This window comes from Physcomitrium patens, chromosome 22 (genome assembly GCF_059467195.1).
Source record: "Physcomitrium patens ecotype Gransden chromosome 22, ASM5946719v1, whole genome shotgun sequence".
NCBI classification, from domain to species: domain Eukaryota; kingdom Viridiplantae; phylum Streptophyta; class Bryopsida; order Funariales; family Funariaceae; genus Physcomitrium; species Physcomitrium patens.
In genome coordinates this window covers 4,910,626-4,925,729 of record NC_143431.1, presented here as the reverse complement: position 1 = coordinate 4,925,729, position 15,104 = coordinate 4,910,626, and the positions used below count along the sequence as shown (strand labels likewise).

The 15,104-nt window shown below is 40.2% G+C and overlaps 3 protein-coding genes and 1 long non-coding RNA gene across 16 annotated transcripts; 3 read left to right on the top strand and 1 right to left on the bottom strand.

The window, feature by feature from the left end:
* Positions 1–349: 349 nt before the first annotated feature.
* Positions 350–9,411, top strand: LOC112275069 (long chain acyl-CoA synthetase 6, peroxisomal). Of its 12 annotated transcripts, none has more exons than XM_090246291.1 (26): positions 350–585; positions 760–1,112; positions 1,608–1,734; positions 2,316–2,366; positions 2,489–2,549; positions 2,834–2,911; positions 3,073–3,144; positions 3,384–3,465; positions 3,687–3,792; positions 4,178–4,254; positions 4,373–4,417; positions 4,769–4,855; positions 5,174–5,263; positions 5,672–5,751; positions 5,847–5,940; positions 6,065–6,153; positions 6,397–6,485; positions 6,730–6,859; positions 7,126–7,244; positions 7,405–7,528; positions 7,689–7,775; positions 7,998–8,101; positions 8,269–8,354; positions 8,608–8,697; positions 8,912–8,998; positions 9,156–9,411. In XM_090246291.1, the coding sequence occupies exons 3-26, from the start codon at positions 1,650–1,652 to the stop codon at positions 9,261–9,263; spliced, it is 2,121 nt and encodes a 706-aa protein (XP_090102417.1). In that variant the 5' UTR covers positions 350–585; positions 760–1,112; positions 1,608–1,649; the 3' UTR covers positions 9,264–9,411. The 12 variants fall into 12 exon arrangements, with proteins under 12 accessions (XP_090102417.1, XP_090102421.1, XP_024360809.1 ...); XM_090246295.1 differs by having other exon boundaries at positions 368–585; positions 760–870; positions 1,608–2,017; XM_024505041.3 differs by having other exon boundaries at positions 429–585; positions 760–870.
* Positions 9,412–10,073: 662 nt separating this feature from the next.
* Positions 10,074–10,947, top strand: LOC112275072 (non-specific lipid-transfer protein). Its single transcript, XM_024505053.3, has 2 exons — positions 10,074–10,524; positions 10,692–10,947. The coding sequence occupies exons 1-2, from the start codon at positions 10,209–10,211 to the stop codon at positions 10,712–10,714; spliced, it is 339 nt and encodes a 112-aa protein (XP_024360821.1). The 5' UTR covers positions 10,074–10,208; the 3' UTR covers positions 10,715–10,947.
* An 860-nt stretch (positions 10,948–11,807) lies between these two features.
* On the bottom strand, positions 11,808–14,631 carry LOC112274741 (uncharacterized). The gene is made up of 5 exons (XM_024504455.3): positions 13,739–14,631; positions 13,374–13,494; positions 13,075–13,212; positions 12,790–12,951; positions 11,808–12,645 (listed from the first exon to the last, which is right to left on the bottom strand). Exons 1-5 carry the CDS (start codon positions 13,816–13,818, stop codon positions 12,394–12,396), a joined length of 753 nt encoding a protein of 250 aa, XP_024360223.1. The 5' UTR covers positions 13,819–14,631; the 3' UTR covers positions 11,808–12,393.
* On the top strand, positions 12,832–13,705 carry LOC149986618 (uncharacterized). Of its 2 annotated transcripts, none has more exons than XR_016500064.1 (2): positions 12,832–12,971; positions 13,266–13,705. It is a non-coding gene; the product is annotated as an uncharacterized LOC149986618 (long non-coding RNA). The 2 variants fall into 2 exon arrangements; XR_016500065.1 differs by having other exon boundaries at positions 12,833–12,971; positions 13,284–13,705.
* Positions 14,632–15,104: the final 473 nt, after the last annotated feature.

Below are 15,104 nucleotides of genomic sequence, written 5' to 3'. Positions count from 1 at the left end.
ATTCTGCAGGGACATGTTCGTGATGATTCCATTAGCAGCAAGTTGTGCACTTGCAAATGATCCGTAGGTACGATGCTTGCGGAGGCTGAGGGCACGCAATGCTCCAAGTATGTTGCATAAGTGAAACAGTTTCAACCCTGCTGTAGTTGACCATCACCACCGTGACGATTCGAGGCTGTCCTAAACACCACAGTCTGCCTTTGGTCACTGTTTGGACCAAACAATTCGCTTCGGGCGGACACTCCGTGACTCCGAACTGGGACGTTCATCCACGAGGACATCGGGACAGGGACAGGGCCTCTGTATAGAAAAAAATATTTAGAACTCACAATCTCTGCCGTCAAATGTGGAGTACAGCTCGCATCCTAAACCTGGTCGCACTTACTTAAATATATACAGATATGTAAATGTATTATATGATTTGTTCTTGTCAAGGGCCATTGAAGTTTGTTTCGGTGCAAATTTATTGTGATTCATTACATTCATGAAAATTATGCATTTAGGTTTCAGAGTAAGGGGTTTAGGATTTGAATAGTGGATTTAGGGGTCAACATGATTCTGTAGCTGCCATAGCACTTATCGAAGGTAAAGTTGTCGCATCCAATTCCTCTCGAAGCAAATCATTTCCTTCACAAATAAAACGTGTTAGCGCAATGGGAAGCAACAAATCCAACTTCGTAAGGCAGTTGCTCTTTACTTTGAATTGAAGTCGGTGGCTGGAGCGCGACGGGGCAATAAGAAGTAATTTCTTTGTCGCAGGATGTTTTAAATTAAGATTTGTGGGGAATCCGGAACGCTAGCTTCAAGGGGGGTGATGACGCAAGAGCCAGTTGCCCACGCTACATCATGTGGATTGTTTTTCGTGCTTCCGTAAGGCTGCCACTGATCTGCACCGCCATCGGATTGTTTACCCACACGTCTTTGAGCACACGGAAGCCTGTCTAAAGTTGTGGACTTATTGGATACGAGGTTCCAATCACGGAATCACTTATCTTTCATGCTTGCTACCTAGGCTTTACATCAGCATATTGTTATACGGATTGAATTGTCTATTGGGTCGATCACCATCGGGGTGCATCTCCAAGAGATCAATCGTGTGTAACTGGTTTTCGGTAAGCTTACGGATGGCGAGAGGTTGGAAGCTGTTTACATGACTTACCTGTGTAAAGTTTTTTTTTTGTTTTTTTTAATATATAGATTGTGTTCTGTTTACGGGTTCCCAAGTTGGTTGATTAAACAAACTTCAATAGGACTCTGTTTCTTGATGTGAATTCTGCAATAGTTGCGTTATGGGTCGTGAGATTCTGCGGTAATGGTGATTGTACTAACTGAGATCGGATCTATGATTGGCGTGGGGGGAGGAGTTGTGGAAGGGTGGAGGGTGGGGTGTTCAGTTTGATTGAAGAGATAGTTTTTCTTCTAAATTTTGAAATTGGGTAGCTTTCGTGGATGTCGAGTCGTTTGGTGAGGATGGATTGCTAATTTGGCAATCAAGTCATCGTCCTGTGAATTCTATGTTTTCTCTTAGCTAGAGGTGACAAGTCCTTCAACCGCCTGAAATTGCGATCGTTGGTTATCTAATTTTTTGTGGCTTTGTCTATTGGCAGTTTTTAGATTCTGCAGTACTTAAAAAGACAAGGAAGGGGGAGATGGAAGCTGATTCCGTGGCAATGGAGACCGCACAGAACAGGCGGATGCGCATCATGAACGCCCATCTACAGAGAAAGGCCCCGAGTATACATTCTAATTTGCTCAAATTGAGTCATCATTGGTCAATTTGATAGCAGTTTCGTAAGAATAGTTAGGTAATAGAGAGGTTGACGAGGAACACGTGTGACTTCTTCTCATAGATCCTGCGATATTTATGTAAGAGCGATGTTGAAGTTTTCAGAGGTGTTAGTTTCAAAAGTTGTAAAGAGGGACATTGGACGTTAGAGTCATGTCTGTAGGGAGAAAACTAGCTCTCCTGCGGAAATTGCTGAATACCTTATTCTTCGTACCGCGTTTCTTAACTTGGGTATGTCTGGAAGCAGAACTTCTCTTCTTTTGGAGTTCGAGTAGAATCAGAAATTTACCTGCAGAGATTAGTACTGCTGTTGCTATTTCCATTCATCATATACAATTAAGACCCACATCCCTTATTGAAGGCTTCAATTTAACATGAAGTTAGCCTAAATGTAGCTCTATTACATAGTTTTCAGGATTTTGTCCTCATTCAGCATTTTGGTTGGTAATTTGTGACTCATTAATGATGTCGCGTTTAGCATGATCCAGAACCTTGAGTATTTGTATGCTCATGACTTTCTTTTCTGCAGAGGACAGTCTACAACTGACCAGCCAAACAACTGCTGGTGAATTTCTAATAGGTATTTAAATTCGAGACGACTATGCCATCTCTCTTGGTTGTACAAGCACTTTTACGTTAGCTTCTGGCTGAAGGTTCCACCGTCGTCTGAGTTTGTGTCCTTTATCCTGTGTGCTTTGCCAGAGGAAGGATATAGCGTTAGGCTGCCAGAAAAATTGAGCTCCGGAAAATGGAACGTACATAGGTACGTGAAATGCCGACTTAATTATCACACAAAGTAGCCAGTTATGAAGCCAATTGCTCATGGCAAAAAGAGCAGTTACAAGATGATGCAGACGACTGGACCACTTTTTTCTTCAGTTAATCCTTTTTTGGATCTAAATAATTTCATTTTCTCAAATTTGTTTACATGGTTTCTATCTCTTCTGCACACTATGTTCTATTGATGAAGACTGTGTTTCTGGTTAGTCATATTATCTGTAAGTTGAGTTTATTCATGATTTGGATGTTTGGTCTCGTTTTTCTCAGATCAGCGATGTCCCCTCTTGAGCTTATGGATCATTGGCCCGAGCATCCCGAGATTCGAACCTTGCATGACAACTTTGTGTGAGCCATCTATATTTTTTGTTAGATTGGAGTCTTCACGACTATTTCATTTCTCTTTTTTGTTTTGAATTTTACATCGAGGGTGTTTCTTCTCCTTGCTTTCGAACAAGTTTGTAGGTGTTATTTGCTTGGAATAACGTGATTTTATGGAATAATTGAAGGTATGCGAAGGCGGCATTTCCAGAGAATAAATGTTTGGGAACTCGTATCCGAGAAGATGGCACAGTTGGCGAGTAATTTATATTACCCTTCATTCTAGTGCATTGCTGTAAAATTACTTTTTTGATTGTCGGAAAAAGTTGCTTGTTAGCTAGCTTTTGCATCTTAAACCTCTGAACTTGACCATGAAGTCGTTTGGGCCTGAAATGTCTTAAGCGCATTATGGTGTACAACGCAAATACATTACTCAATTTATTCTTCAAAGATCTTGCGACCTAATTTCTCATGCTGTGGACATCTGCACGTTCTGTAGATATAGGTGGATGACTTATGGAGAAGTAGGGACCGCGCGGACTGCAATTGGATCAGGACTTATTCAGCATGGCATCCCTAAGGTAAACACTTGTGGTTTTCGAGAACACCAAGATGCAACTTTCTAAAAGACTCTACGCAACCGACGCTTATAATTTTGATTTTTTAGTTGTGCAGGCTTTCGGAACAAGTGTAATTTAATTTTTACCATCCCATCCAACCATAAAGTATTCGTTTGTATTTTTAATCACTTTACTCAGAAAACGAACTACTGCCTCAATATTGCTGTATGTGGGAGATGCAGGGCGCATGTGTTGGGTTGTACATGCTTAATCGAGTTGAATGGGTCATCTCAGAATTAGCATGTTCTGCGTACTCTTATGTGTCTGTTCCTCTTTATGACACCCTTGGTAAGCTGCAAACTTGTTCAAACTCCAAGTACTACATTATATCTATCTGTGTGTTTGGCTTGATTATGTAATGTGTTGCGCTGACTAGGTCCCAGGGGTTTAAGTTACCAGTTACCAGGAAGAACACACTTTTATTACCGCTGGCCAGTAGAAGCTGGAGTTTGTCTCCTCCTATATTTCATTATTCACTGTCTTGAACTACAAGAATTGAATGTAGTAGTCAACTGAATCTGCAAGGCCAAGTTCGGTGAGGCAGCAAGCATGTTGTCACTATTGAGCTGGAATCAAATATTCTTCTGCATCACAGCACGTTCATCACAGTATTTCCCCATGTGCTACTTAAATGATTTAAACACATATTTTATTTATTTTTACTCATTTACAGGAGCGGATGCTGTGAAGTATATTGTCAGCCATGCGGAAGTTGCTGCTGTATTCTGCACCCCAGACAAGTTACAGACTGTGAGTTCTTTCTATTTACGTCTTATATTTGAATTCTAAATTCAATATTCCGTTAAGCAATCTACAAAAGGTCGGTTGAGAGTGAGTTATCTGATTTTGCTTGGAGGGATTGGAACAGGTCCTGAATTGCCTTTCAGAGCTCCCAAGTGTACGCCTCATTGTGGTGAGTTTTGCTAAATCTCACTTTCTTGACTTGATTTAAGCGATCTTTTGATTGAAGTGATCCTTTGATTTAAGTGATCATTGTGGCTAATTCTGATGCTGAGGGCACATTCTAAAAATATTTGTGTGCCTATTTGATAGTTCGCAATAATTAGTTTGTAGCAATGATGGTGGGTCAGTGTGATTCAGATGAGTTGGATGAGCCTTCGATGAATCTATCTGCAGTCTTCAGTTGTGACAGAGATCGTTATTACATAGCTTCTGCGAGACATCCCAGAAGCTTGAAATCACTTTGTATGGGCTTTCCTTTGTTTTACATGTAAAATGCTAAAGCTTAAGTCGTATGGTGTAGGTTGTAGGCGGTGCCGAGCATATAATGCCCTCGCACCCACCCCGGTCTGGAGTTGAAGTCGTGCCTTACTCTCGACTTGAAGCTCAGGTAAATTTTTATTTATTCTCTGTCTTAGGCTACCATGTTTGCAATGCCATGCATGTTCTATGTATGTCCTTTCAAGCAATTCTTGAAAATAATGTCTCTGTCCTCCAGTTTTGCATCAGAAACATCCAAAACCATTTGCAGAATCGTTACATGCTATTTTTTGTTTGGTTTTCATTTGCTGAGCTTTCTTAGTCTATAACTCATCATCAGATAGTGGTGTTTAAGATAACATGTCTTAATTTGTACAAGTTGCTGAAAATTCTCCTAGTAAAGATTTGAAAGAGAGGACTGAATTTTGGTATCTTGTATTTTCAACAGGGTAAAGCAGACCAGCGTGCATTTGTGGCACCAAAGCCACATGATCTAGCCACCATATGTTACACAAGTGGTACCACTGGTGTACCCAAGGTACGTGAATGAGAGCACCGGAATTTAAAAGTACTTCCGACTTAATATGTGTAGCAAACTTTTATTCAAATCTCATAGAATATCGGACAGATGGAATATGTGATCCATAAATGAGAAGTAATTGATTTTTAGAGTTTGGATACTCAAATTGAATGTGTAATTGATCTTCTTGGATTTCTAGACCTTTTTTTTCTTGTATTCAATCGTTCGTATGCTCTCATGCAAACCTCTCCAATTGAAGGTGGTCAAATTGTCTGGTTATGATGACATAGGGATGTCTTGTTTGTAGGTGTTCCGAAATATTGATGATACTGATCATGAATTTGATATGCCATCTGCTTTGTGTCCAGTATCATCTCGTGCTTTCTGCTAAGGTTTAGTGTACTGACATTAGTGACTTGAAATCAGGGAGCTATGTTATCTCATTACAGCCTTGTTGCAAGTGCTGCTGGAGCTAGTCAATCGACGCCCATCCTTCCTTCTGACGTGTAAGTTGACAACTTCTAACTTCTGTTTGATGATGCAGTTGAACAGTGAAGCACCAATACTTACATATATTCTTGTTTTTCTTGATTCCTCACAGACACATCTCGTATTTGCCACTAGCTCATATTTACGAGAGGATGAACGTACTTGTCATGCTCCATCACGGTGTGGCGGTTGGCTTCTATCAAGGAGTAAGGAACCATATTTCGTGTTTTCTATCTTCGCTCTTACTTTCGATGTTTTATTACTTGCTCACTAATATTTCTAGGGAATGTCAGCTGCGGTATGGTATTATTTTAACTGGGTATCTCACAGGATATATTGAAGCTGATGGATGATATAGAGACTCTGAAGCCTACAATTTTTGCAAGTGTTCCACGCCTTTACAATCGTATTTATGATAAGTGAGTGATTCATTTGGATGAGAACTGTGTTGTATCTCCTCAACCAAGATTTTCTGAATTTAGGCGAAATCTGGTGATTCACAAGTGCGGGATTTCGGCTATATATTTATCTATTTGTAAATATGTGTCTCTGGGTGTCCATTATTGGAACGTGATTCATTTAGTACAAAATGACAGATAGGAGGGAATGGGAGTACCTGCTTTGCTTTTGAGTATCATTTGATGTTTGTTGTTTGTGGGTAGAATCACTGGAACAGTGAGGGCTTCAGGTGGACTCCGTGAGAAGCTTTTCAATATTGCCTTCGAGTCAAAGAAACAGGCCCTCGAGAACGGTGAGATACTATTACAGTCTGTATATATGTTGACCTCTACATGGATTAACATTATCATCAAAAGCACATGGGGCTACGTTTATAATTTGCATACGAATTTTACTTCATTGGCTCTTAACATTGATTTTTCAACCAAGTAGGGTTCATACGCAAATTATTGCTATTCGCAGCCTGCTTGGATTTTTGTTGGCACTTTTGTTGTTTCGAAAAGGTTATTACGGATATTTTTTTTTCTGTCTTGCAGGCAAGTCTCCTTCACCTATCTGGGACCGGTTGGTTTTTAACAAAGTGAAGGCAGCTCTTGGAGGACGAGTTCGGATTATATTGTCAGGCGCATCACCAATATCTGCTGATGTCTTGGATTTCTTAAGAATGTGAGTATTTGTGGTCGTAATTTGTTTTTTGTTTTTTGTTTTTTTTTTTGTTTTTTGTTTTCTTTTTTCTTTTTTCTTTCTTTCTTCCTTTCTTTCTTTCCTTTCTTCTAAAAGCTGTTTATTCTGTTGAGTAGTTTCTGGATTAATATCCGCTTTTCTTCTTTTCTGATGTTCTGGTTAGAATTTTCGTGTAAATGTAAAAAATTGAACTTTGCTTTCGTTTGTTGTTCTAGTTCATCATTTCAGATTGTGTATCTGGCATGCAGATGTTTTGGTGGTTACGTTTCAGAAGGCTATGGCATGACGGAGACTTCTTGTCTTGTTTCTGGTACACGAGTGGGGGACAATACATCCGGTCACGTTGGAGCTCCAACCCCAGCTTGCGGTAAGTTTCCCGAAGGATTAATCTGTTTTAGTGATTTTTCGCTATTATTAAGATCAACTAACTTCTATGATGACTTGCAAATGTCCTTGTAGATGAAGATCAGCACACTGTTCTAATATTCACTTCTAGGATTAAATGAATTGGTGGCCTTATGTCTCAGAGGTGAAGCTTGCTGACGTTCCCGAGATGGAGTACACAGATAATGACAAGCCTTATCCTCGAGGAGAGATTTGTGTGAGAGGACCCATATTATTCAAAGGCTACTACAAAGACGAAGTTGAAACGTAGATTTCATGTTCTCTTCACGCGTCTTTGGATATACGTTGTCATACCTAAGTATCTTCGATGATTTGAATTGTGAACCTCTGACAGTTGACTCCAACGCATATTAATATCCTACTTTTTATTACTTAAGCTGATGTTCTTGTGAATTTCTTATTGTAGACGGGAAATTTTTGATGAAGAAGGATGGTTACATACTGGCGATATTGGGTGTTGGTTGCCAGGTGGTCGTCTCAAGATCATTGACAGGTACTTTCGAAAAGCATCGATCTTTGCTTAGAAAAGTTGATAATTTGTAATTACCGATAGTACATTTTTTGAGTACTAAATTTACGGTGTCCCATCAGTTTGATCTGGTTTGAAGACGAATGAAGTTTTATTCTTCTCTGAAACTGTAACTAGAAAAAATTATCTGGAAGTGGCAGTTCTTATGCTCATGTTTGTTTTGTATCCTTTAATCACTGTCTGCAGGAAGAAGAACATTTTCAAGTTAGCTCAAGGAGAATACATTGCACCGGAAAAGATTGAGAACATTTATCTTCGCAGTCGGTTTATTTCGCAGTGTTTCGTATATGGTGCGTTCATTTAATCGACGGTCGCATCTTTTTAATGATTGCACGTTACTTTTTCGTGTGACGGAAACGTGTAGCAACTGGTGTTACGTATACTGGAAAAACTACCAACTCATTGAAATCCAATCATTCTTACCAATCGTATAATTGGTTGGTGGTGAATTGCACAGGCGATAGTTTCAACGCCAACCTCGTAGCAGTTGCTGTTATTGATCCAGACACTCTACCTGCCTGGGCTAAATCAAGGGGTATTAAGGTAAGTATTCAAGGGGTTTTGCTTGGTCGTCTTCAAGAGTTGTCAAGATTTATATATCAAAATGCTTATGATTTGAATATAGGATGCTGATGTTTATATTGCACTGTAAATACGAATTGGTTATTCTTTGGATGGCAGTCAGTCCATCTGTAATTCTCAACCGGAAAGGTTGGCACTTTTTATAGACATGCAATGTTTTATTACCCTGACAAGAATATGACTGCGGACGTTTATTTTTTGTTGGTGGAAGCAGCATGCTGACAATTTGAAAGAGCTATGCGCTGATCCAGTCATACGAGCTGCAGTGCTTGCGGACATGGATGCTGCTGGTCGTGAAGCACAGGTTTGGCCTTAGACTTCTGCGATGTAGATTTTTCATGCATCATTTACCACAGTGGCAACAACGAATTAATGTCCTATCCCTCAGTTTTTGCTTCATCCTTTAGTTACGAACTGCTGCTACCCTAGCAGGTTCGTAGTCATCTAAACTGCCATTTTATCTGAAATTGAGGATCAGCTTATTAAGGGTTGTTTTCTTTTTTTCTTTTTTTCTGCAGCTGCGAGGGTTTGAGTTTGCCAAAGCAGTGAAATTGACAGCTGAGCCTTTCTCAATCGAAAATGGACTACTCACACCTACTCTTAAGGTAAATCTTGCCAATTTTTATCTCAAAACTCATTTTCTTGGAAGAGTTTCTACTTGCTTTTCCTTTTTCTTGTACTTCGACTAAAACATTTTCTTAGCAAGTGAAATCATGCAATTAGATGGTTGATATGATGCAACTGAATCTTGGGGACGTGCAGTTGAAGAGACCTCAAGCCAAGACTCGGTTTGCTCAAGCCATTGCTGATATGTATGCTGAGGTTGCGGTCAAGGAAGAAACTCGGTTCCCACTTAAGTCTAGCTTGTAAATAGTTTTTCTCGTCCGCATTAACACCTCACAATACTAGGTTTTAATTGAACATAAGACGATAGTTAAGGCTTTTGGAAATGTTTAATAATGGCTTCTATGTTGAAACTTTTTCTTGTGAAATAAATAATAAATGCCTTGGTATCAAAGTTCCGCCACCCTGTATCTATCCAAGCTGCAGTGCATGTGCTTGTGTTGGGTGTTCATTGACAGATTTTGGTCCTCTTTCTGTTACTTGCATGCGCTCAACATTGGTGATCAGACTGGCATACCAGGTCTCATTTTCAGTTGCAGAAGCCACTGCTCATAATCGTGTGCTCTGTCAATCTGAACGCATCTGTTCTGGCATTTAAATGAACAGACTTATAATGCTATGGAGATGTGGCTAAATGTGTTGGAAAACAAAATGTTTTCCTCGCCAACACAGAATTAAATGACCTTGGATTGCGACGTTGATATTATTAATCAAGTTATGGTATGTCATGTTCAGACATGTCCATATCTTTGCATCGTCAAGTGACTGTTACCCATTTGCTGCAACGTACAGCACTTACTTCTATTTCGCTGATTGAGAAAAGTTTATGGAGCTTCGGCAGACTTTTTCGTACTCTTCTTCTAGACGTCTCAATCAACTCACGGCTTCAATTCACAAGCGCTTGTAAAGAATGGACACATCATAGTGGGCAATGAATTTCATCTCCAAGTCCTGTCAGTGTTGATTTATTGATTCAACAATCTAGCACTAGCACTGTGATGATCAACGAACCAGACACACACACAGCTGCATGGGGCGTAACAATAAGCAGGCGGTTGCCCATATAAACTCCAACCCTTGTCCTCGTTATTGCAAACGATCATCGTTTACTCCTCTCTGCTCGCTCCACTCATCTTCTGCTCCATCGACTTTGCTCCAAGCTTTTCTTATCTTTTCATCACCGATATTGTGATGGCTAGAATTTTTGAAACCGTAGTGATTGCAGCACTGGCCCTTATACTGGGCCTAGCACTGGTGGTGGATGTTGAGGCAGCTTGCAATGCCATGACATTGCAGCCTTGTCTTGCGGCGTCCCAAGGAAAAGTTGCCCCAGATCCGGCATGCTGCACTGCTATCAAGAACATCGGGTTAAGTGCCGATGGGCCTCAGTGTCTGTGCACCTTAGCCACCGGCCCCCTGGCCAAGGCTAATGGTGTGTCAGCTGATGCCGCCATGGCTATTCCAAAGAAGTGCGGCTTACCCGTCCCCAAAGGTTTCATGTGCAACAGTATGTTTCTCTGTCCAGATCTTATTCCATGTTGATAAACACTCCACTTTTTCTCAGTGGAGCAGGTTCGGTATAGAGTTATCATAGTAAGGCAAATTTAACTCCTGGAAACCTACAGACAACCCATGATCTAAGCTCACATACATATTACCTGTTGATACTTGCAGACAAGCCGGTCCCAGGCTCATGAAGACACAGCGTCTAACGCCAATACAAGCAATGGAGTATTGGTCTTTGTGGAATGACGTGAAGAATTACTCATTTGTCGCTGCTGAAACACATTTGCTCATTGTGTGCCGTCCTCATTTTGTGATATGTTATCTGTGATAACCCCTCTGTCAACTGCCTCTAATGGGTGGTCTATATTTTGAGTTATAAATAAGCTTCTTGCAAAATACATTGAGTGCAGAAGCATTTATTTAATCCTTGCAAAATGTATGCCCTTTTGCGTACTCTTTCTTTTTGTCAACTACAGCACAGTGAAAAGAATGGTGTAGGATGTGAATTCACGAGCTGCTACTGTACATATTTGTTGATCAATGCTAATCCATCATTCTGTCTGCTTCGCTCACATGCCTTGCTAAAGTCCACATGTATACTTGTTCTTGTTGACACGCTTGCCATATACGCCTCGTTAACTCTCAGAGTCTGGAAATGCAGCTGCTGTGGTTTAACATAAGTTCCTCACGAGTTAGGTATGTGATCAGCCCTTCCGTGAGAAAGGGGAGTATTCTGAATAGTTTTTATTTTGAGAAGATGAATTTATGGTTAGACATAAAGTGTAGATAGAAACCTCTCTTCAAGTAATGGATTTGTATATTCTAAATATTCATCAATTCATTTATATTCTAATTAAGATGTAACTCATCATCGAACACCACGATCACCTAATCCATCATGAGTATGAATGATTAAGTTTCGTCACTATTGCAATTGTTATGAATATATATATATATATATATATATATATATATGTTGATGTACTAGCGAATGTGTGATTGTAATTGCAAATTGGTTCCTTGGTTGACAATCAAGACGAGTGAATGAGAATCAGGGAAACAAAAATCTAGTGTAAAAGAAATTGGTGGATATGTTGTGGATGAATGTTAACTTCTCTTCCAAACATATTTTATACTTTTAAATTCTTCAATTTGTACTTCCAATATAAGCCTTTTATACTTGCGTTTGTGGGCAGTATTCATTTTAGTACAATAGTGACAAGACTTGAACACATTTGGAATATATATTTTTGTTTTTGTTCAACTTACATTTGACAAAAGACATGTTGATAATTTAAATCAGCATTTGTATGAGAAAAGCCAACAAATTTGGAGTTTATCAAAATTCGCAAAACCCCATATCCATTAAAAAATTAAAACGAATATACAAACAAATGAATGTATAAATGATATGTGTAGATGAGATAATTTGGAATGTGTAACAAACCTACCCATGGTCAAAAGCATTATTATTTGATCCTATGATTTCAACATTAAACTAATAGGACAGAATCCCATCCCCCCTACTATCACAACACACAATTCAGCATGTATTTTCTCACCGTTTTTGAAGGATAGATTTGTCTCCTCTGCCGTTTTGGACAATAGGCAGCAGCTATGAGCACCCAATTGCAAGGTTGAAGAAGAAGTCTAAACTCATGAATTCTGCAAGCTCTTTGTCTACTTGAAACTACTGAAAGGGTTGGACAATTCTTACATTGAGAATTGAGGACACTATCTTTCTTGACGAGGTGAAGAACTGAAGTGCTCCTGTTGGTTCGTATTGTTGCACCATAGCTAAAGCTGAGGCTTTTATCGTCTTGCAGCCAATTCGTGCAGTATACCAGACGAGATGCAAAGTGGGGGAACTCTAAGCAACAGTGAGATCATCAGTGTAGTGTAGGTGAATTGCAGGGAGCAAGTAATCAAGCTGCATGCCTGCGCACCCAAATTCCTGGCTCTCATCTTTGACACCATTCTCTGTTAGGGTTTTGGTCATGTCCATTGTGCAGAACTTCATGGTGTCGTACTCTAAGATGGCCTTCCACTCGTAGCTCGCTGCATGCTTGTTGTGCTCTGTGTACCGGTACAGGATCTCGTTGATGGTCTCCTCGCACGGCACCTGCAATCAGTCGATTCTCACAGTCCTGATTTGTATTTTGTCCATTCTTTAGCTTTTAATGCCTAGTTTCTGCGTTTGCTTGGATTGGCTAAACATGCTAATGCTGCTGCTTTAGTGATATTGTCATTCCAGTGCCGTGTGTACCTCCATGACGTAGACGTGGTCGAGAAGGATATTTTTGACGCGGATGAACTGGGTGCGCTTGCTGAGGAAGCCAATCACAAAATTCTTATCCAACCACCACGGATTGTAATCCATGTTGAAGTCCGTTCGCGGAAATGGTGGGGGGATGTGTGCAAATCTACCCTACTCATCGCCCCTCACAGGTACTTCAGTCAGTGCAGTCTCATTCTTTGTTCAGCCTTTTGTAAACAGATTTACTCACATAGTCTGAAGAATAAGCAAAATGGAGAGCTCTCAGGCGTGCACCTGAGGAGTGTAATAGGTGCTGAGCTTCATTGTCGGATGGCGCCACAGCAGAACCTCGACGCCGATCTCCTCGTCCATGTTGAACGTCCGTGGCTCAAACCACTGGCTGATGTCCTTGCCTGCGTTCTTAATGATAGGCTGCATTTCAATCAACCAGTTTATATTTGATAATTGCTTTTCATTGTTGAAAGCTTGAATGCTTTCTCCAGGTGTAATAAGGCTGCCACATTTTGATTAACATCTGCCGGCGCCTCTGCACTATCTAAATGAAGGGTGCGAAATGAATTAAGGCTACTGACCTCGCAGAGCACGGGAGGATTGTCGGCAAACAGTGGGGTGACATTATAGACACGACCGCTTATGGTTACCCAGCAGTCAGTAGTGGAGCAATGTGTTCCCACTTCCCTTGCGGTATACCATCTGTCATTCCACAGCATTTTCCCATCAGACTCGACTAAATTCTTTGTGGTTTTTCAGTGGACAGGAGGGAGAGGTTCAGTTTTGAAAATTAGGGTTTTTCACTTTAATATAATAGTTTGGCAGGGATTCTTTTCAGTCTGTTACCATGGAGTCGGAGTCTATGTTCGGAAAAAATGTAGTTACTTAAGCAATTTTCGATTGTCATTTGTGATTTTTGAGTGGACCTTGTGGTATTGAGGCTTACTTGCTGATTGGTTTTCTTGCACTGCTCACTTTCCTCAAATCTTCGAACGTGAACTTGGAGTCCAATTGGTCCTGGGCCATATTACAAAGTGGCTGATTGTGCTTGTATGACTTCTGCTAAGTTCACCAGGTTAAGATCCTCGACTGATTGATTCAAGAGTTACTTGAGGACGTTTGCATGTTTTTTTAATATGCAATCACATCATGTACATATTCCTAGTCGCACTACTGTTCTGACTTTTTTGGCAGAGAATGCGACACTAGGATGGTGGCATTAGTGAGGTCGACTGGTTTGTGAAGAGAAATTGAAGATCAACATTGTATTTGGAGCGTATTGAGTAAAAGGTGAGGAAGAACAGTCTCAAAGGAACCCGCCACGCTATAAATTTAGGATTTTGATGAATGCAATCTCAAAGCCATATCCTGTTACTGCTTGGAAGACTGATGACCACTGTAAATAGACCTAGCAGTTAAACTCAAATCAAACAAATCAAAGATACACATCACGATTTGCTAATTCTGTCCTGAATGTTGAGTTCCGCAAGGTTATCTGAGGTATGCCACTGCTGCCACTAAAATGTGATGGTTCATTGTTTGGAATCGTCGTGTACTTCAGACTTTCGAAATCTCCGCAACTCACTTTAAAATCCCCATTTGCAACGTTATGGCTATGACATGCCATCATGCGAACTATCCATTAATTATAATTACGAGTTCCTTATCAGGAGGTAAGTTAAACTCTGACGCAGAACTCATTATTAACAATTAACTAGCAATGAGTTAACATCCTACCTAACTAGTACCATATCTCGACTCACCAATTGATGATTTTGTTTGACACTTCGTCCCTAAACTTACTTCAGTAATAAAACGATGATACCAGTGTCTCAGATATGAACATTTTATAACCATACTTGACTAGCACTATTTTCTGTGACGATCCTTTAAATGTCCTAAAACCGAAAAGTAGTGATCTACTCTGGCTGACAAGTCTAGTGCTTGCAAGGTGTGATGGTGAGAAACGTAACTAATAATCACATATAACCACTTGTTCTGCATTTAAATTCCCATATATACTGCATTAACAAATTCTTGCGGGATTTCTCGCAAGTTTGAGAGTTTTCAAGTAAGAATACTTTGTGTCCGAACACTCCCAACCCATGGGCTACAGGATCTCAGTAAGATTCAATCTGTGGAATATGTTAAAAGATACAACGTGATGCAGAGAGAACTGGTTACCAACGAAGATGTGAATGCTAAAAAGAATTCATCGCATGTTGAACAAGCCGAATCTGGTCTTGGCGTTTACACCTAATATCATGTCAACGAGTCTCCAAGTATGGGATGATGGAACTTCAAACCCACAA